Source organism: Salvelinus alpinus, chromosome 2, assembly GCF_045679555.1.
Source record: "Salvelinus alpinus chromosome 2, SLU_Salpinus.1, whole genome shotgun sequence".
In the NCBI taxonomy this organism is placed as follows: domain Eukaryota; kingdom Metazoa; phylum Chordata; class Actinopteri; order Salmoniformes; family Salmonidae; genus Salvelinus; species Salvelinus alpinus.
The window spans coordinates 29,340,331-29,362,394 of record NC_092087.1 but is presented as its reverse complement, the minus strand read 5'-3'; the positions used below and the strand labels follow the sequence as shown (position 1 = coordinate 29,362,394).

General features: G+C 41.0%; 1 protein-coding gene and 1 pseudogene across 1 annotated transcript; one reads left to right on the top strand and one right to left on the bottom strand.

Moving 5' to 3' along the window:
- Nucleotides 1–1,380: 1,380 nt before the first annotated feature.
- On the top strand, nucleotides 1,381–16,694 carry LOC139558457 (putative beta-lactamase-like 1; annotated as a pseudogene).
- Nucleotides 16,695–17,083: 389 nt separating this feature from the next.
- On the bottom strand, nucleotides 17,084–21,795 carry LOC139558460 (neuromedin-U receptor 2-like). The gene is made up of 2 exons (XM_071373613.1): nucleotides 20,642–21,795; nucleotides 17,084–19,282 (listed from the first exon to the last, which is right to left on the bottom strand). The coding sequence occupies exons 1-2, from the start codon at nucleotides 21,498–21,500 to the stop codon at nucleotides 18,834–18,836; spliced, it is 1,308 nt and encodes a 435-aa protein (XP_071229714.1). The 5' UTR covers nucleotides 21,501–21,795; the 3' UTR covers nucleotides 17,084–18,833.
- Between the last annotated feature and the right edge of the window lie 269 nt (nucleotides 21,796–22,064).

The window sequence follows — 22,064 nt, the reverse complement described above, 5'->3', positions numbered from 1 at the left end:
TGAGCTGAGAGGCTCAAGTAGAACATCTTTAAGATAAATTATTGAACACCTTAAAAATACAGACTAAAAGGCACTGGAGAGGAATACATTTCAAGCAATGCCTGGACAGTATAAGTAGTTAAACCAATATCGGCCATCAACAGGATTTCATGCTGAATTGGAGACAAGTCAATATGAAAAACGTTTCAACTGTTCAGTGAGGTAGGCTATGTGTTTTATTGGCAAGCACAAGATGTACCAAAAGCCCTTTCTTTGTGCATGTAACCTAATCTATTCCAATGTGAATCATCCCATCCCAGCCTGTTGATACTGTATGTGTGTGTTGATATGTGAGACAAACAAGAAGTTACCTTGCTGTTGTACTGTTTTTTGTATATGCTTCATGAACAGGTCAACATGAAGGGTCATTTTGCTGCCTATCATTTACAGGATTCAACAAATATTAAAGTACAAAATGTTGCAATTTAGAAACTCGAACAAACTGTCCATATCCAGTGCTGGAAAAACATAGTTTTGTCTCACACACATGACAATAACACCCAAGCACCCAATACATGAAGCTGTATTATGTAATATGACTCGTACCTCAGAGTCATAATGTTGTTGAATTATACGCCTTGGTTTTGTAAGCCCCGAGTTCCACTTAAAAATATTAGCTTGAAAATAATAGTGCATCTGGTTAGCATTCAAACATGAAATTTACCAGTTTTACCTCAGATAAATATTTTCAATGGCTTCATTAAGAAGACAATCCAAGGCCATAAGAGGAAATTAATCAAAGAAGGGTTGACCTACCATCATGAAACCTGCATCACGAACAACAGGGGTGTTTATCAACAGTATGGTAGCACCTGGGAGCTGTTCTATGCCGAGACATAAGTTCAGTTCTTGCTGTAAGCTTGGCAGCTTGGAGCAATGTCTGGAGTGACTTTGTCAGCTACAGTATAATTATAATATTCTCATGGCAGACTGCACATCTGCACTCTTCACACTTTCAGAAAAAAAGAGGAAGTCTAGATGAGATGTCTTCAGAGGGGTTGGGTTAAATGCGGAAGACACATTTCAGTTGAATGCATTCAGTTGTACAATTCACTAGGTATCCCCCTTTCCCTTTCAATGTTCACTTTGATAAGGCCTGGCTTACTATATTTTTTTATGTGTTTATCTATTTTTGGCATATTTAATCTGCTCTGTTTTCCAATGTTTTTTTATTGGATGTCTTGAATGATTTATAAAAGTTATCCTCTAAATGTCTTGCCATACACCTACGTTAATGTACTGTACATCCATCATACAAGTGATATAGTGATGCCTTTACTTTATATCTCTCCTTCATAAAATATCCTGTAGACATCCTTTCATGTTTCTTGCACATGAGTAATGGGGAAGACAGGCAGTAAAGTCCTGAGAGAGATGTCTATGGATGGAGTTCAGCCTCAGCAGGTAACGGCTTATACACAACATTACACACACTCACACATACTTACACTGACACCACAACACACATACTACATACGCCCACACACACACACACACAACACATGCACACTGATGCCGCACACACACGTGCACGCACACACATACTTTCACACTCACCACATACTGTACTCTACTGCTACTGTCTTTTATATATTCTGTTGCCTAGTCACTTAACCCCTACCTACAGTATATGTACATAGCTACCTCAATTGCCTCATACCATTTACATTTACATTTAAGTCATTTAGCAGACGCTCTTATCCAGAGCGACTTACAAATACCACTGCACATCGACTCGGTACTGGTACTCCCTGTATATAGACATGTTATTTTTACTCATTATTGTTATTCATTATTCACTCTGTATTATTAGATTTTTTACATCTTTATCTTAGCTGTGCATTGTTGGAAAGGGACCTGTAAGTCTCACTGTTGTTTACGAAGCACGTGACAAATACAATTTGATTTGACTTCCTTAATGGGAGACTGCAGGTCATGTGTGTGTATGCGATGGAGCTTATCTGATTCTGCGCCTCTAACTCACCACAACTCTGTCCAAATGGGACAGCTGCTTGTTTCACAGCCATCAGCTGGTTATGCAACCAGGATCAACTCCAGCTTACTTTAACATGTTCTTTCTCTCTGTAGCATTAGTCCTATGTATATCAGAATACATTACTGGGCCTCCAATAGTTCACAGCCTTCCACAGCTAATAAAACAGGCATAATCTAGCTGAATGTAGAAATATAGAATGATTCACTTCAAATGTGATGAAACTTAAGTCCCCTCTATGAAAGAGATGGTAATCGCTGAGGAAGACACGTTTTTGATGTCGGGTATTATATAAGTTCTACCTTTTTCTAAACCTTGAGAAGTGCTTGAAATCTCTCTTAGGAAAGCTCATTCCCTGTTTGATCAAATCAAATCAAAACAATGATATATTTAATTAAAACATCCAATCCGTTTAAACATTTAAAGGAAAGGTTAAACAAATGAAAATACATTTAAATAGATACAACCAGGTAAACATGAATTCCTAATTGATTACAAGCACATTCATTATTTTATTGATTATTGAGCTAAGTCTAATGCAAACACAAACTCCATTAATTTTCCCCCTGTTTCCCTCCAGCAGGCTCAGGCCCACAATTGGCCCACTGACACCTGATACAATGATCTTAGACCTGAGCCACATGAAGAGATCAATTAATGAATCATAGCCATGGAACACACATTCTATGCAAAGTTGTACTTTAAAGGATGCAGCCCATGTGTACAGTGTGTGTGTTGCGTGACTGTTAGCTACGGGAAAGAGCGAGAGAATTGTATTCCTTCCTAGGCTGTCTCAGTCAGTGTCCTCTGTTAACATATTAGTCCACTGGAGCGCTCTAACTTTGTGTGCCCATGTGATTTTCCTTGTCAACTCATGTTTCCTCTAAAGGTGCCTGATAAGGCCAACATGCCCTCCTCCTGTAAGGGTTGAGTAGACACCATGTTTTTCAGAAGGGACTACTTGGTAGGTCCCAAAAGTGGTGCAAACGGGACTGAAGTGAACTGATTTGTGGGGGATTAGAGATTAAGATTTCCCCTCCCGCTGAGACGGGCTTTAGTGGAGTAAATCTGTGGATTATGATGTCAGAGGCCCGTGGTTGTCAGAGAGGAAATGTTATTGTCAGAGGAGTGCTGATGGCCAGAATTATGGAACGGTCAGTGAGGAGATATAGGAATGGGAAGCCATGTCTGTGCCATACCCCTGTACAGTAAAACCTTCAGGGAAGAACATCAACCACTATTGGAATTTGAGAGTTGTCTCTCCACGATGCTGAGTGCATTGTTCAGATGCTGATTCAGTGAGAGAAAGATCGTTTTATTATATTTTGCCTGCCTTTTAAAGCATCAAGTGGTAAGTAGTCTTGGTTGTGATTGCTATCTAAATTGTGTATGTAAATCAGCAAGTTAGCTCACTAATGTTATGAAAGTACATTGGCCATATTATCAAACCCTTCGTTTCTCAGCATCTCTTAGCATTCTAAAGGCCCATCCCTAACCGTGCGTGCGCGTATATGTGTGTTTTAGCCTTCCCCAGCTGCTGCTATAGAGGAGCTCACCAAGACCAAGAAGATGAAGGTGAAGTGGACTCAGCTGGGCATGGTGTTCTTCCTGTTGCTCTCTCTGGTCATGACAGGATGCTTCCTCTGGCAGTACCTGATCCCAAAGTTACTGCCAAGTAAGGCTCACTCCCTGCATTCAACTGTGTTCAAGAAAACATAGAACCAAAGTAAAAACAATGGCAGGACATGAAGCAATTCAACATATTATACAGTGAACAGCGTTGATTCACTCTAAACACTTCAGCCTGTCAATCTCTTGTGGCTTTGTTACATTGTATCTGGGGTAAATGGGTTAAGATTAATCAGAGTTTATAATTATACCAGTAGCTCCTGCTTCCCCTGCATTAACGTTGACTCATACAATAGGAGATTTTGCACACAAAGAACCTGTAGAAATCAAGGAGGAAGTCCATTGTTTCAGGGGAAAAAGTTCCAACACACATGGCAGTTCTTGCTTCAGAATGGATTTATTTGCCTGGGACCCATATGAGGCAAAAACTGGTTGAATCAACTTTGTTTCCACGTAATTTCAACCCCAAAAACCAATGTGATGACGTTGAATCAACGTGAAAAACTCATTATATTTGCAAAAGTCATCATTGAGAGGGCATTTTGTAATTTTTTCACCTAACTTTTAAGCTAAATTCAATGACATGGTGACATGTTTAGCTGATTTCACATTGAATTCACAATAGTTGACAACTCAACCAAATGTAAATCAAAACTAGACATTGAACTAACGTCTGTGTCCAGTGTCTGAGGTGTGATCTGAAATCCAATTAGCTGTTTTCTGTGGGTGGTGAATAGATTAGAATGTTAAAGACAGACTGTGCTCATAGGGAACCAACCTACTGGAGTGCTGAAGGTGTGATCAGTCAGAGATGCTACTGTACTGCATTTTCCTCCTGTAACAATAGGGGTCCCATTAAGATGCCACATCTGTCCTTTCTTCTTTTGTTTCTTCTTTGCTAAAAGTTTCTGTTGCAACCATTTGAGAAATGAATATTATGGGGACATATAAAATGCAATCAATGGTTCAAATGTAGCGGTGATCTTTACTCCTGGGCTTTAGTTGCATTCTTTAACTGAAGGGCTGCTTCTTACACATGTATTATTTCAGTAGCACACCATGCCTGTATGATCTGGTACTGGATCAGAACATACTCTTGGCCTAGGGGCCTGTTTACTATAGTAACTCTATGAACTATAAAGACTAGATCAAATCCTGTGTAGTTAGTTAAATGAAAGTCTCCTTTAACTGCTCATTCAAAATTCATAGTGTGTTCAGAATTAATCACCTTCTTGGCACTTAATTTCCCCTTCTTCTGTCTCTCTGCCAGATGAGAGCATGGGAGGCAATACCAAATCAGAACGGATGTGCCCACGCTTCCCTGAGCCTCTCCCCCTTGAGCACCCTATCCCTACTCTGAAAGAGGCACTGGAAAAGGTAAGAGCTCCCTTGGGCCATTCACAGACTATCCACATTATGCTCATGTCCAACTAAGAACAGGGAACATGTGTTAGTGATGCTTGACAAAAGTTGCCTAGACATGAGGGGCTAACATGCAGAGAAATATAATTGATAAAGAAAGTGTCCTTTTGCATGAAGCCTCTGGCAACAGATGTGGATGTGACCAATTCCTGGATTGATATTATTCAGACAGTGAAGGGCATTTGACAAACAGTCCTATCAGTCCCAGCACATCTCCATACAAATGTAGGATCTTAATTTGATCACCCAGTTGCAGGAGAACTTTCCTGCAATGCAGGACATTTTAAACTTGTAGTGTATTTGATGTTTAAAAAGGTTTTTCATTACCACTTAGAAATTTCAGACTTGATTTTCCCTTAAAAAAAAAAGTTAAATCCCTACAAAAATGTCCATTAATTATAATCCACATAATAATTCACATTTCCTGTTGCTGCAGGATTGTTTTCCTGCTGTAGCAAACTGGCTCAAATTGAGAATCTGTACAGCAGTCTGCTGTACAGCAGCAGTCTGTTATGGATGAGATTACATTTCCGTTGGACATTAACAATGTCCTCAGAATGATAAAAACACATTAGAACTCCTTATATCTTTTATACAGAACAGAAGATGCACCATGTAAAAACAGAGTATGTTCAGCATCTGCCAAACCTTGACATTGAAATCACTTCCATCACAACAAATCAATAGGCAGTATTTTTGTCCACAGAGTGCCTTCAAATCTTTCATATCAAATCTTTCATACCCAACTTTGAACTTTTGAACTTCTTGTTTACTGAAACTACTGTAGAACTATGAATATTATTCGATATACAGTAAATACTGATATGTTCTCACTCAGGTGGACACACTGCTGCGCCAAATCATCAATCCTACTAGTCTTCCCTCTTTGTCGGCCATTGTGATTTTCAACAACACCGTTCTGTGGACTGGTAACTTTGGCAAGAGGAACAGAAGTGACCCACTCTCAGCTCCTCCCAATGAGTACACCATATACAGGCGAGCAGCATAGATCTCATGGCTTTTTGGGCCCTAAAGGGGATGACAAAGCCAGGTCTGTTTATGACCCAAATCATCACGTTTAAGACTCCTACAAAGTTGAAGCTTGTGGTGTTGGCGTGATGGTCATTAATGATAAGCACCCTTAGCCCTTTCTTATACATTTCTCGATTCAGGGACATGCGTGTAGTTCTGTTGTCCATATGTATGATGTACTACAGTACGTGCTCAGAGCATGTGAATGTCCTATCAGTCGAAGCTGCCTTACTGCTCTTAAAAAAGGCATAAATATAACATGTCAATTAGCATCTGACACAGTTAGCCACTACACCACTATGGAGCCTTTTAGCACCATGGGCCCTGTAGCTGTGGGTATTCTCGCTTCAGAGTACAGCTGTCATTACTGACCAACAGAAGTCTGCATTCGCTGATGCTCAACTTCCAGTTATGTGTATTTTGCTAACTCTAACCATATCTACTGGTGGTAGGTAAATAATGCAGTATTTTCAGTCGTTTGTGTGGTATTGTACAGGCATGTGCAGGGATTTTTATGTAACTGTGCCAATCATTCTATTCTCTTGCCGATAGAGATACTGTCATAGCGTTTATTGTTGAAACACCTACAATCCAAGGGGAAGTGACATTCAGGGGAAGTAACATTGGGAGGAGGGAAAATAACATTGGGAGGAGGAGGGAAAATAACATCAAAGTATAGGTACAATATCTCACCCTGGTTACACTCATACAATACCGTTCAAAAGTTTGGGGTCACTTAGAAAGCCCCTTGTTTTTGAAAGAAAAGCTTTTTTTTATTTTTTAAATATCCATTAAAATAACATCAAATTGATCAGAAATACAGTGTAGACATTGATAATGACTATTGTAGCTGGAAACAGTGGATTATTTTATGAAATATCTACATAGGCGTACAGAGGCCCATTAACAGCAACCATCACTCCTGTGTTCCAATGGCACATTGTGTTAGCTTATCCAAGTTGTTCATTTTAAAAGGCTAAGGAACTCTGCCTAGAAGGCCAGCATCCCAGGGTTGCATCTTCACTGTTGACCTTGAGACTGGTGTTTTGAGGGTACTATTTAATGAAGCTGCTATTTGAGGACTTGTGAGGCATCTGTTTCTCAAACTAGACACTCAAATGTACTTGTCCTCTTGCTCAGTTGTAAAACTTGGCAGCAAGGCAATACCCCCAAGCACACATCAAATTCCACAAAGAAATGGTTACATTTAGCAATGGCCACAGATGAAGGATGTCAAAGATTTTCAAAGTTTCTGTATGGAGGAATGGTCTAAAATCCCTCCCAATGTGTTCTCCAGTCTCATAAAACATTTTAGAAAAAGGCCCAGTGGCATTATTCTCACAAGGGAAGGGTGCCAGAGTATTGAAAACAGGGGTACCAATAATGTTGACCCCTATCTTTTTGAGAAAAACTAGTTCTCTGAGCAATTAAACTAGTTCTCAGAGCAATTGTATTTATATAAAATAATATAATTTCCCCATTTATATACATAATTTAACAGTATTATATTACTTAATTTATACAGTCTTTTTTGCTAATCTTATCAAGGCTGCCAATAATTTTGGTCATGACTGTATCATGAGGCGGCAGAGCATCATGATACAGTCACTGAGAATGATAGCGGATAATATTGCCACTCCTACTTGCCATCTCTTCAATCTAAGCTTACAAAAAAGTGTGTGTCCTCAGGCCTTGAGGGAAGCAAAAGTCATTCTGATACCCAAGAATAGTAAAGCACCCTTACTGGCTCAAATATCCGACCAATCAACATGTTACCTTAGTAAACCTTTGGGAAAAAATGTGTTTGACCAGATACAATGCTATTTTACAGTAACAATGCTATTTTACAGTAAATAAATTAACAGACTTTCAGGGAAGGGCATTCAACCTGCACGGCACTTGCTCAAATCACTGATGATTGGCTGAGAGAAATTGATAATAAAAAGATTGTAGGAGCTGCTTTGTTAGACTTCATTGCAGCTTTTGACATTATCGATCATGGAAAAAGGTATGTTATGGCTTTACACCCCCTTCTATATTGTGGATTGAGAGTTACCTGTTACCTACCTAACATAACACAGAGGATGTTCTTCAATGGTAGCCTCTCCAACATAATCTAGGTAGAATCAGGCATTCCCCAGGGCAGCTGTCTTACGTTTTTCAATCTTTAATAATGACCTGTGTCACGATGGTATGAAGGGTCGGGAGGCAGGCGCAGGAATGCGTAATATTTATTTTTATTATACCCCAAATTACAAACATAAGTAAATTGCCTTTGAATTCGTCCCAGTGTAAAGGTACGGGGACGAAGACCGAACAAACACTATACAAAACACAGGGTTAAAACCCAAACAAAAGAGCGAGGAGTACCTCGAATAAATAACACAAGCGCACAATGATTAACACACGGGACGAGACCCGTAATCATCTGCACAATACACAATGTCAAGAAAGCCAAAACACACAGCACAGGTACTCACACGAACTAACGGACATTGTAACAATAATCGACAGGACAATGGTAAACCAAGGACACACTTATACAATTACTAATCACTGGGAATAGGGGCCAGGTGTGTGTAATGAACGTTCCGGAGGGATCGTGACAACCTGCCACTGGCTCTGAGTAAAGCCTGTGTGTCTATGTATGCGGATTACTCAACACTATACACGTCAGCTACTACAGTGAGTAAAATCACTGCAACACTTAACAAAGAACTGCAGTCAGCTTCAGAATGGGTGCCAAGAAATAAGTTAGTCCTAAATATTTCAAAAACTAAAAACATTGTACAGTATTTGGGACAAATCATTCACTAAACCCTAAACCTCAACTAAATCTTGTAAATAATAATGTGGAAATTGAGAAAGTTGAGGAGACTAAACTGCTTCGGGTAACCCTGGATTGTAAACTGTCATAGTCAAAACATATTGATACAACAGTAACTAAGATGGGGAGAGGTCTGTCCATAATACAGTGTTGCTCTGCCTTCTTAACAACAATCTCAACAAGCCAGGTCCTACAGGCCCTAGTTTTGTCGCACCTGGACTATTGCCCAGTCATGTGGTCAGGTGCCACAAAGAGTGGCTTGGGAAAATTACAACTGTCCCAGAACATGGCAGCACGGCTGGCTCTTAAATGTACACGTAGAGCTAACATTAATAATATGCATTTCAGTCTCTCATGGTTCAAAGTAGAGGAGAGATTGACTTCATCACTACTTGATTTTGTAAGAAGTATTGACATGTTGAACGCACCAAGCTGTCTGTTTAAACTACTAACACACAGCTCGGACACCCATGCATACCCCACAAGACATGCCACCAGAGGTCTCTTCACAGTCCCCAAGTTCAGAACAGACTATGGGAGGCGTACAGTACTACATAGAGCCATGGCTACATGGAATTCTATTCCACGTCAAGTAACTCACGCAAGCAGTAAAATCAGATAAAAAGACACCTTATGGAACAGTGAGGACTGTGGTCACACACACAGGTACAAACACACAAATATACATAACATACACACTACACACAAGTACAACTGGAGGATGTGTTGTAGTGGCTGGAGGGCACACACTTAATGTATTGTGAAATCTTTTGTAAAATGTATTTTGATGTTAAAATGTTTATTATAATGTATATTACTGCCTTCATTTTTGCTGGACCCCAGGAAGAGTAGCTGTTGCCTTGGCAGCTGATACTGATCCATAATAAATACAAATACAAAAATATGACAAACGTTCGACATAATAATTCCTATTTCTTATTGCTTGCATCCTCTATTCACAAATCAAAGCTGAGAAGTCTGCTTCCTGATGGACTCCTGTGATTTAGGGGGTATACACTATCTTTAAATCTATGGAGGGTTGGAGGTGTTTCTATGGAATACTAATAAGAGTGAAGGCCCCACTTACGGCCCTGCTACATTACAGCAATCGGGCATCCAGCGTTGCAGTCACACATCAGCCGTTCATTTGAAATCATTGAAAGCTGTTACTGTATACTGCGTATGTTGAGCTCTCGTTGCGTCACGTCCAAAGGCAGCGTTAAAGCACAAGTATCGCAGAGGTTATATTTTTTTTACGGCTGAGGAGTGCATTCCTTCTATCTTGTGAATTGAAATATAGAGAAATAAAATTCATTTTGGTTGCATATGGCCTCCACTAGACACCACTGGCTATTTTACTAAGATTTATGAAGTCAAGAAGCTACTAGCTAGTAGAAACTCTAGCTAGCTACATGGACTATATTCACAATGTAAACAAAAGCAACATGTAATTAGAGGATCATTTAGTACACCCACTAGCAACATTTTAAGAGTACTTGCGAAAAACTGGACCAAAGCTATTGTACTCACACACAATTGATGAATATGGTACAGTACAGTAGGGAAAGATAGAATAAAGATACTCATCCCCTTTTCTCCTCCGCTCTCAAAACAATGCACTCTGGCATTGAGCAATGCTACTGGCAAAGCAACGCAACGCTTATAGTGGACTTGAAGTGTTATGTGAACACTGCTTTAATTTTTCTGATTTGTGGTATGTTGCCATTTCAGCAATGAGTTTGAGCCTGAAATTGGCTTGAAAATGTGCCACCGGGATTCAATCAGGAAAGTGTTATTGACAAGCCCATTGCACAATCCACAATACAAAGGCAATTTACTGATGTTTGTGGAGATCATATTCACAGTAAACTGTGTGTATATCGGTTCAAGCGTAAATTACTTGTAAAAGTCAAGTGCATTGCTATTGCCAGAAATGCGCCTTTGATTGAATACTGACCTATGTCCTTAACTATGTATGGGCTATTCAGTCATTATGTTTTCATCTGTCTTGAGTGTTGTCAGCACTGGCCTTAAATAGATATATAGCATGATGTTGTCATTTCAAACTCCAAACCCCTTAATGTCTGGGGTGTGAGGCAGAAATGTCTGGGCTATGAGGCAGAGAAAACGTTGTGAGGTCAAAAGCCTGAGTGTAGAAAGGTTTGGAGAGTGCATGTGAAAATGAAAGGATGTTAGGGTAAGTACATCCTCCGAAAGGAAGAAAGGTACTCTATTCATTTGTGTGTGCTTGTCTTACTGTTTGTTGAAATGATTTTTTTAAAAGTTTGGGGCAGAAATCAGGGTGATACAGTAGTAGTCAATTCCTGCTTGATGCCCTACAGGATTGCCAGCCTTTCCAAGATCTTCCCAACGCTGATGCTATACAGGCTGTGGGATGATGGGAAGATAACCTCTCTGGATGACCCTCTGGAGAAATATGTGGATAACTTCACCATTAAAAACCCTCTGGGCAAGTCAAGGGACTCTGAGCTCAAGTACGTGACAGACGGTCTGATCTTCCTGGATAGTGGAGAGGTTCAGATCCGTTCCTCCTCTGTCACTCTGCGCAGGATGGCCAGCCAGCTCTCAGGTAAGATACAAACCTCATACTCCGCCCCTCCCACCTGGGATTGGAACTCATGTCATGCCGACCCGTTAAAAGACTATCAGGTGGAACAAGTTATGTGCCTAATGTACTCAGCTACAATGTTGAACATTATCATGCTATTATGAGCAAAATAGACATTTTAATGTGATGTTCATGATCCTATTTATTGATTAAATTCAAATGCCACCATACCGCAAACACTGGTCAGTCACCTCTAAGCAGGTTGCTGAATTGCCTTCTGAGGTGGTAAACACCTCTGATGTAACAGAAACGGTTTAGATTATCACTGCATCTGCTTATCATCAGAAATAGATCATGTGAAGGGCCAAGGGACAATAAGTCACACTCATTGATGGGCAACACTGAATTGAAAAAAAACCTACAATACCTTGCTTTCAAACAGGTTTGATTAGATTATGTCAATATGAGGTTCACACTTTGATCATTGAGGCATGAAAGTCGAACTCAATAATTCATAGAGGAGAGTATTCAATGTTTTAGACCAGACATTGACACTGATTTCTGAGCTGTACATTTAATTAAATGGTCAGAGACACTCCAAACAGATGACATGTTAGAATAACATTTGAGGACCCTGTTTCGGTTCAAATGAATTGCAATTGGCTTGAGCTTCATTTATCATAGTAGCTAAATTAATGCATTTTATTTTCTTTAGACGTAAACACTAAAGATGTTGTGTTTTGTCAACTGCAGGTCTACCCAGAAGACTAAGAGCCACTAACCTGCTGTGGAAGGGGAAAACACAGGCTGCAGTGAATCTGCTGCAAGATGATGTCCTTGTTGCAGACCCTGGCACCAAGTAAAGCCTTAGTCATTCCCAGCATTATAATCATTCAAATGTTGTGTGTGTCCTAGTGCCATTTAAAACTCACTCAATATTTGCCTTTTGTAATATAACGGAACCTACAGTTGAAGTCGGAAGTTTACATACACCTTAGCAAAATACATTTAAACTCAGTTTTTCACAAATCCTAACATTTAATCCTAGTAAAAAATGACCTGTCAGAATGTGAAATGTCAGAATAATAGTAGAGAGAATGATTTATTTCAGCTTTTATTTATTTCATCACATTTCCAGTGGGTCAGAAGTTTTCATAAACTCAATTAGTATTTGGTAGCATTGCCTTTAAATTGTTTTAACTTGTGTCAAACGTTTCGGGTAGCCTTCCACAAGCTTCCCACAATAAGTTAGGTGAATTTTGGCCCATTCCTCCTGACAGAGCTGGTGTAACTGAGTCAGGTTTGTAGGCCTCCTTGCTTGCACACGCATTTTCAGTTCTAACCACAAATTTTCTATAGGACCTTGACTTTGTTGTCCTTAAGCCATTTTGCCACAACTTTGGAAGTATGCATGGGGTCATTGTCCATTTGGAAGATCCATTTGCGACCAAGCTTTAACTTCCTGACTGATGTCTTGAGATTTTGCTTCAATATATCCACATAATTTTCCCTCCTCATGATGCCATCTATTTTATGAAGTGCACCAGTAACTCCTGTAGCAAAGCACCCCCACAACATGATGCTGCCACCCCCGTGCTTCACGTTTGGGATGGTGTTCTTCGGCTTGCAAGCCTCCCCCTTTTTCCTCCAAACATAACGATGGTCATTATGGCCAAACAGTTCTATTTTTGTTTCATCAGACCAAAGGACATTTCTCCAAAAAGTATGATCTTTGTCCCCATGTGCAGTTGCAAACTGCCTTTTTTTATGGCGGTTTTGGAGCAGTGGCTTCTTCCTTGCTGAGCGGCCTTTCTGGTTATGTCGATATAGGACTCGTTTTACTGTGGATATAGATACTTTTGTACCTGTTTCCTCCAGCATCTTCACAAGGTCCTTTGCTGTTGTTCTGGGTTGTTCTTGATTTGCACTTTTGCACCAAAGTACGTTCATCTCTAGGAGACAGAACGTGTCTCCTTCCTGAGGGTATGACGGCTGCGTGGTCCCATGGTGTTTATACTTGCGTACTATTGTTTGTACAGATGAACGTGGTACCTTCAGGCATTTGGAAATTGCTCCCAAGGATGAATCAGACTTGTGGAGGTCTACAATTTGTTTTCTGAGGTCTTGGCTGATTTCTTTAGATTTTCCCATGATGCCAAGCAAAGAGGTATTGAGTTTGAAGGTAGGCCTTGAAATACATCCACAGGTACACCTCCAATTGACTCAAACGATGTCAGATGCTTCTAAAGCCATAACATAATTTTCTGGAATTTTCCAAGCTGTTTAAAGGCACAGTCAACTTAGTGTATGTAAACTTCTGACCCACTGGAATTGTGATACAGTGAATTATAAGTGAAATAATCTGTCTGTAAATAATTGTTGGAAAAATGACTTGTGTCATGCACAAAGTAGATGTCCTAACCGACTTGCCAAAACTATAATTTGTTAAATAGAAATTTGTGGAGTGGTTGAAAAACGAGTTTTAATGACTCCAACCTAAGTGTATGTAAACTTCCGACTTCAACTGTATTTGCTTCACTCATTTGGATGTAAATAGATGGCTCAGGTGTTTAATTACGTCACCCCTGTGGGCTGCATTGACCCTTCAGTCAATGCAGCAACACAGTGACTTCCCATTCTGCTGCTCTGTGTTTTGCAGATGCCATTACAGTAACCTAGCCTTCTCCTTACTGGCCCACGTCATGGCTGAGAAGGTGTTGGGCCTGGACTACCAGCGCTGGATCAATGATAACATCCTGGACCGGCTGGGGATGGAGGACACAGGCTTCGACATCACCCCAGGGATCCAAAGCCAGATGGCTGTGGGCGTCTACTCCAGTGGCCAGCCAGCCCCTCTGTATGACCTGGGCTGGTACCGCCCCTCAGGCCAGATGTTCTCCACTGCCGCTGACCTTGCCAAGCTGGCCATGATGCTGCTGGGGGCCTACCACCGCAAGCTCCTGGAGCCCGACACCCTGAAGATCATGCTGACCCCGCTGTACCGCTGTGATAAGGACTACTTTGCCAACCGCACCGGCACGCCTTGGGAGGTGAATGAGCAGCTGGGCTACGAGGTGCTGCGTAAAGACGGAGACCTGGATGGCTACTCAGCCACCTTCTCACTGGTGCCCAGGCTCAAGCTGGGCCTGGTGGTGCTGATGGCTGGCACCAGACCTCAGAACCAGGAGGTGGTGGCCAAGGCTTACAGTCTCATCATACCCGCCATGGAGAGGGTGTTCCGGGAGGCCAAAAAGATCCTCATCCCTCCCCCTAATCCAGACCCTTACATAGGCTTCTTCACTTATGGAAACATCACCTTCTATGAGATCAAAGCTGGGGCAGACGGTGTTCTGATCATGCAGCAGTTTGGTCCCCAGATTGAGGACCTGATCCCAGAGAGATATCGGACAATCAAGCTGAACTACCTGGTAGACAGGGTGTTCAGGGTGGTGTTTGAGAAGGAGTACCCCTGTGTTTTGCGGGTCAGCACCGCCTCAGTCTCCCTTGAGGCCCAAGATGGGCAGCTCTTTAACTTTTATGTGTTTGACAAGCGTGGTCTGTCCCCTGGCTTCGATGCACCAGGACTGAATACATACAATGTGATCCGGATAGCCCGTAGGCCGACTTTCTCAAACTAACTGAACTCATACAACGGACAGGCACTTGTACATGCTGAATGAAGGTCCTTTTTGGGTCTGTAGCCTATATTTAATAGGGATACTCTGAAATGAAAGAAAACATTGCTGTCAGACAGTGAGTAGACTGTATCATGATGAATTGCAAAAGAAGGTACACAGACAGAATTTTCTATTCTATTTACCCATTGACGTCAACGTTTTGGATTTCTGTGTCAAATAATGGCATTGTAAATATTCATCCTTTTCATACAGTTGATAACCTGATCTTAAACATACACTACATGACCAAAAGTATGTGGACACCTGCTTGTCAAAGATCTCATTCCAAAATCATGGTATATAATATGGAGTTGATCCCCTCTTTGCTACTATAACAGCCTCCACTCTTCGAGAAGGCTTTCCAATAGATGTTGGAACATTGCTGCAGGGACTTGCTTTCATTCAGCCACAAGAGCATTAGTGAGGTTGAGCACTGATGTTTGGCAATTAGGCCTGGCTCGCATTGGGCATTCCAATTCATCCCAAAGGCGTTCGATAGGGTTGAGGTCAGGGCTCTGTGCAGGCCAGTCAAGTTCTTCCACACTGATCTCAAAAAAACATTTCTGTACGTACCTTGCTTTGTGCACGGTGGCATTGGCATGCTGAAACAGGAAAGGGCCTTCCTCAAAGTTATACAGTACCAGTCAAAAGTTTGGAGACACGTACTCACTCAAGGGTTTTTCTTAATTTTTACAATTTTCTACATTGTAGAATAATAGTGAAGACATCAAAACTATGATATAACACATATGGAATAATGTAGTAACCAAAACAGTGTTAAACAAATCAAAATATATTTTTGATTTTAGATTAGTAGCCACCTTTTGCCTTAATGACAGCTTTGCACACTCTTGGCATTCTCTCAACCAGCTTCATGAGAGTCACCTGGAATGCTTTCCCAACATTCTTGAAGGAGTTCCCACATATGCTGAGCACTTGCTGGCTGCTTTTCCTTTACTCTACGGTCCAACTTTTTGGGTTACTACATGATTCCATATGTGTTTTTTCATAGTTTTGATGTCTTCACTATTATTCTACAATGTAGAAAATAGTAAAAAATTAAGAAAAATCCTTGAGTGAGTAGGTTGTCCAAACTTTTGACTAGTACTGTATAGTGCATTATACTGTACAGATGTAGTATTTTAATTTGAGACAGTTTGCTACAGCAGGAAATTAATTTAATGTAATTATTATGTGGATTCTAATTAATGGATGTTTTGGGGAGAGGTTGATAGATTTTTCATTAGGGAAAATCAAGTCTGACATTTTAAAGTGTAAGTTACAAACTTCTGCTTTTTAAACATGGAATACATAAGTTTCTTATCAACAAAAGAGTGACCAATTTAAGATCCTTCATCTGTACACGTTTTACTGTTTTTTTTTACCTTTATTTAACTAGGCAAGTCAGTTAAGAACAAATTCTTATTTTCAATGACGGCCTAGGAACAGTGGGTAAACTGCCTTATTCAGGGGCAGAACGACAGATTTTTACCTTGTCAGCTCGGGGATTCGATCTTGCAACATTTCGGTTACTAGTCCGACGCTCTAACCACTAGGCTACCCTGCCACCCTACACTGTTTTGTGGCACAGTATTTCCTGTCTTTCCTGCACTATGCACATTGTTACCGTACTCAGCTTGTTCTATCCTTACATTGCATTTGTAACAAAACAACAGAATGTAAATATGGTATGCTGGCATCAATCAACACACTTCAATTGTAACACTGTCATTTGCATGTGGATGTTCATGTTTTTTTGCCCTATGAATCTCAAAGATGTCAAATGCACGTTTCTACTGCAGCAAAAGATGGATTTATTTTAGTTTGTTATCAAATTATCTCCTGATCATTTTTGACCTACGAAAAATCCATAAGATGTGTTCATACCAAACAAAAATAAACTCATAGAGATCATGTTGGGTTTTGACATAGATACCTTTTACAGTGTCTGTAGCCATACTGTAGAGTATACTGTATGTGAGAACAGATCAAAAAGTATGGGCTTAAAAGGGGGCTTTGGGATATAGTGGTATAGATCCAGGAATGACTGTGTACTTCATCATCCCAATTCTGACTCATTTAAATCCTCCATATGAATAGATTCATGACAAATATCAGTAGCTCATAAACTGACTCCAAATGAATAACCTATTGTGGCCCTCTGGTTTGGCAGCTAGATTTTCTAATGTAATACTACGTAGGAGGGAAAACAGATCATTTTCAAATGGGTCTAGCCAAACACTATTGAAATTGAAACCCGAAATGAAAATGAAAGGTAATTCTCCAGGCCTCAGGTGCAGTGTGGTTGCAAGGATTGCGTTTGGAATAAGAGTTGGTTCCTGCACTCTTAGATAAAAAGGGTTACAAAAGGGTTCTGCGGCTGTCCCCATAGCAGAACCCTTTTTGGTTCCGGATAGAACTCTTTTGGGTTCCGTGTAGAACACTGTAAAGGGTTCTACATGGAACCCAAAAGGGTTCTACCTGGAACCAAAAGGGTTCTGCCTGGAACCAAAAGGGGTTCTTCAAAGGGTTCTCCTATGAGGACAGCCAAAGAACCGTTTTTTGATCTAGATAGCACCTTTTTTTCTCAGAGTAGAGTTCAATATCCAGTTGGAGAACACAATGTTAGCATACACCAGGGATGGAGCTATTCAATATGTTGTCGTATACACAAGAAAGAAAATGGCATTCATTACCCTCCAGTGAATGTTATGTGGCAGGCAAAGCTAATTTGTTTTGTACAGAATAACAATTCATCCATAGAGGCTACCAGGAGGCTTCTAGGAATCTTTAATCAAACGTTCTAAGTTCTGTAATTGTCTCTTATGATGGATTCTCTGCATTATTGACACTACAAGAACACAGTCTTGGCCTAGATGTGGGGCAGCAGGGAAATTAGGATCAACTTGCTGTGAAATCAGGATCAACTTTGGTAGAAGCCTCATCATGGTACCCATTATACTACTGCCACTTACACATTGATGATCGAACAGACCTCCTGTTGTTGTTGCTGTTGTTGTTGTTAGGGTCTCCAAGAGACTCATACGATACATTCTCATTGTAATACACATTCTGTTGCAGACATTTTAAACAATTCATGAAATACTCATCAAGCAATTCATTAATGTTTTGCTGTTTTCACAGAAAGGCAATAATTATGAATTGATTTACAGTATATTTACATAAAATGTCTAGGTCAAAGGACAGCAGTGCTACATACGTACATTCAATGTCTTTGACAAGAAGAAATGGGGAAGTTTTGACATACACTCAATAAATTACGGGTTGGAATAGGTGGTTATGAAACACAAGGACGATAAATACTGTAACTGCAGTTCACATAGTCCATATATCACACAGGTCAATATGAGAAGACCAATCATATGGGATAATCAATCATTAGAGAGTGAATTATCAAGTGCAACCAAGTCTCTCATTTACATACCCCTAAATTAGTTGTTTTCGGATACATTTGTCTGCTATGAGGATTTATGTTGCTTTAATAACAGATCACAATTGAGTCCACAGATCACCTTATGAAATAATGATCATCCAGCTGTGCACAATGCATCATCTTCTCATTAGTCAAATCCACACCCTGACAGAGGGCATCATATCTACTACCACATTAAATATTAAATATGATTAAAAAGCAGTAGCAGTGAAGTCAGAGTCTACCACACAGGAATGTTCACATGTCAGTGTTGTGATCTCTGTGCTCCCAGTCCCAATTGGAGATAACAGGGAAGTGAGGGAGTTGTGGTCCCTGGGACTGGCTTGGGAATTAGGAACTGGGCCAGAGGGAACCAGCAGGATTTTGGCGAAGGGTGGGCAGTCTTTTCTAGAGGTGGTGTCTTTCGTATGTCTGCAGATAAGATCCCAGAAGCATTCCCGAAAGCGTGTGGAGAGCATGTTGTAGATAACGGGGTTGACTGCAGAGCTGAGGTAGAAGAGGATGCCGGAAAGGAGGTGCACACACTGGTACACAGTTTGGTTGAGGTCTGTCCAGACAGACCACTGCATGATGCAGCTCCACAAGAGCCGGTCGATATGGAAAGGCGCCCAGCAGATGGAAAACACCAGCACGACCACAGCTACATAACAGACAGCAACAAGAGGAGTAGGACAGTAAAGGGGAGAGGGAGACCGAGAGGGAGGATGAATTAAGTGATGCGGAGAGAGGGAGGAAGGAGGGGAACAACAGGATATCCTGTTCCCTGCAAGACCTGGTCCTCATGAAACTGAAACATTCTACTTATATAACTACTGACAGAAACTGGCCCACATTCACCATGAGATCATGTAGAGGGAGTTAAGGGCCTCTTGACAGCCAATTTTCCTGAAAGCAGAACGAGGAAAAAAGGAATTGCCTCCTCAATTCTCCAAGGAATATAAATCAATATAAATCTTTAGATAACTACTGCAGAGAAAATGAAAGTATTGGATGAACACTGCTACTCAAAACAAAGCTCTGCCATAGCTAAGAGATCAACATTCAGTGCAGAGACACTCCCCAGAATAGCAATGTCCTGTGTAAGAAGTGTCAAATGGGTACATAGAATCATGCCTGGGCTTTCAGAATGTTTTGTTTTTCGACCATGCCATGGCATTGTCGCAGATTACATAATCTGGCCTAGTCTCAAATAAACAAACACTGCCAAGACATACAGGTAACTGCCAAAATAAAGGAAACACCAACATAAAGTGTCTTAATTGGGTGTTGGGCCACCGCGAGCCAGAAGATCTGTGTCTGGAACTCTATTGGAGGGATGCGACACCATTCTTCAACAAGAAATTCTATCATTTGGTGTTTTGTTGTTGGACGTGGAAAATGCTGTCTCAGGTGCCGCTCCAGACTCTTCCATAAGTGTTTAATTGGTGTAAGATTTGGTGACTGATATGGCCATGGCATATGGTTAACATCGTTGTCATGTTCATCAAATCATTCAGTGACCACTTGTGCCCTGTGGATGGGGTCATTGTCATCCTATGGGGGGCATAGTCATGGTATCCAAAATAATGGCTAACATAATGACCTGCCCAGCATATTTATACTTGACCCTAAGCATGATGGGATGTTAATTGCTTAATTAACTCAGGACCCACACGTGTGGAAGCACCTGCTTTCAATATACTTTGTATACCTCATTTACTCAAGTGTTTCCATTATTTTGGTAGTTACCTGTACATCGACCTGGAAAATGTAGGAATATAATGACTCAGATGCTCTTTATTATCAACATGAGAGCATTTTCTAAATTACAATATTATTATCACTAAAACAGACTGCATAATATAAAATGTACAATCAAAAATGTACAGTCATTCAAAACCTTTATGGATATTACTAACAGAAAAATTACAGTTTAAATGTCAAAATTGTGTTGACCATGGAAGACAGGCTTGTGACTGTGACAACGGAAATGGGCATGGAAATGGAATGCAGAACTTACCAAGCATCTTGGTGGCTTGTCTCCTACGCCCTCGCTCTACGTGGATTCTCCAGTTGGTGTTGGTGCTACAGTTCTTCCTCATCGTTCCCTGGGAAAGGTGTCGCTCCCTGCCCAGCTGGATGCCCATCACCAGGTACAGACCGCTTATCACCGTCATGGGCACAATGTAGAAGCACGCAGTGGTGATCAGGATCACCAGGTTATAGATCCACGGGGCCCCTATCAAACTGCATATGGCTGACTCTGCCACCTTCTCCGGGAGATTCAAGTAGTAGATGCCATGCAGGGAGGTGTTGGGGATGGCACAGACCAGGGACACCACCCATACGGCACTGATGACATGCTTGGCATGCTTGTTGGTGGAGACATAGCGTATTTTTAGTGGATGGACCACGGCGATGTACCTCTCCGCACTCAGCACTGTCACATTTAGGATGGAAGCGAAGCAGACGGTCTCAAGGAGGAAGATCTTGAAGTAGCAGACTCCCTCGCCGAATGGGAAGGGGTAGTTCTGCCACATGTCGTAGATCTCCAGGGGCATCCCAAAGAGGAGCACCAGGAGGTCCGACACAGCCAGGCTGAACAGGAACAGGTTGGTGGTGGTACGCATCTTCTTGTGTTTGGATATCACTGCGCATGTGAGAAGGTTGCCAGACACGCCAAGAAAGAAGATGAGCAGGTAAACCAGGGTGATAGGGAGGAAGACGGGAGAACGCTTCGGCCCTAGAAATTCCAGTAGGAGGTCCTCGATGGATTTGGTCCCAGAGTCATTTCCTGTGACGTTTAGCAACGTGATGTTACAGAACCTGCCGTGCTGTTCTGAGATGTTGGAAAGAGAGTCCAGGCAGTACATCTCCATTTCACAGTAGGGGCTTGTAAGTGGGAGTAGAGAGGAACAGGATCACTGGAGATGTCTGCACATCATTGCTCTGAGAGACATTCCATACAGAGAGAAATACAACACCTAAAGAGTACCACAGCAACAACACATCATTTTATATTACAGCATCCTGATTCTACATAAGATGATGTAAAAGCTCTCATATGGTGACTGACACAGCTCAATAAAGTCTCACAAGAGATATATGTTTTGCACGATTAAGTCTTGACTAAAGGGCTGATCAGATTCCACTAGTTGTAACTGGGAATTATGAATTTACAGTACATCACAAATGCACACTTTGCCTCTTACAGTGATAGTATGGTGGTAGTTTCACCAATGTGTATAACATGAATACTGTAGTATATCTTGTGTATCCACAGTTTTCATGTTTGTGCAATTATTTACCACATATTATGATTCCCATTTTTCAGTCATCTGTTCTGTGCAAAGACAATTATTTGAATGATGTTAGCTAATTCAAATAAAAAATTATTCCTGCAATAACCAAGTCTTCAGCAGAACTTAGCACTGTGTGATAAA

Coding starts and splice junctions, on each gene's coding strand:
- LOC139558460 (XM_071373613.1), bottom strand. CDS start 21,500: ATGGAGATGTACTGCCTGGACTCTCTTTCCAACATCTCAGAACAGCAC. Junction 19,283..20,641: donor ACAAGCCACCAAGATGCTTG/GTAAGTTCTGCA, acceptor TCTGTTATGTAG/CTGTGGTCGTGCTGGTGTTT.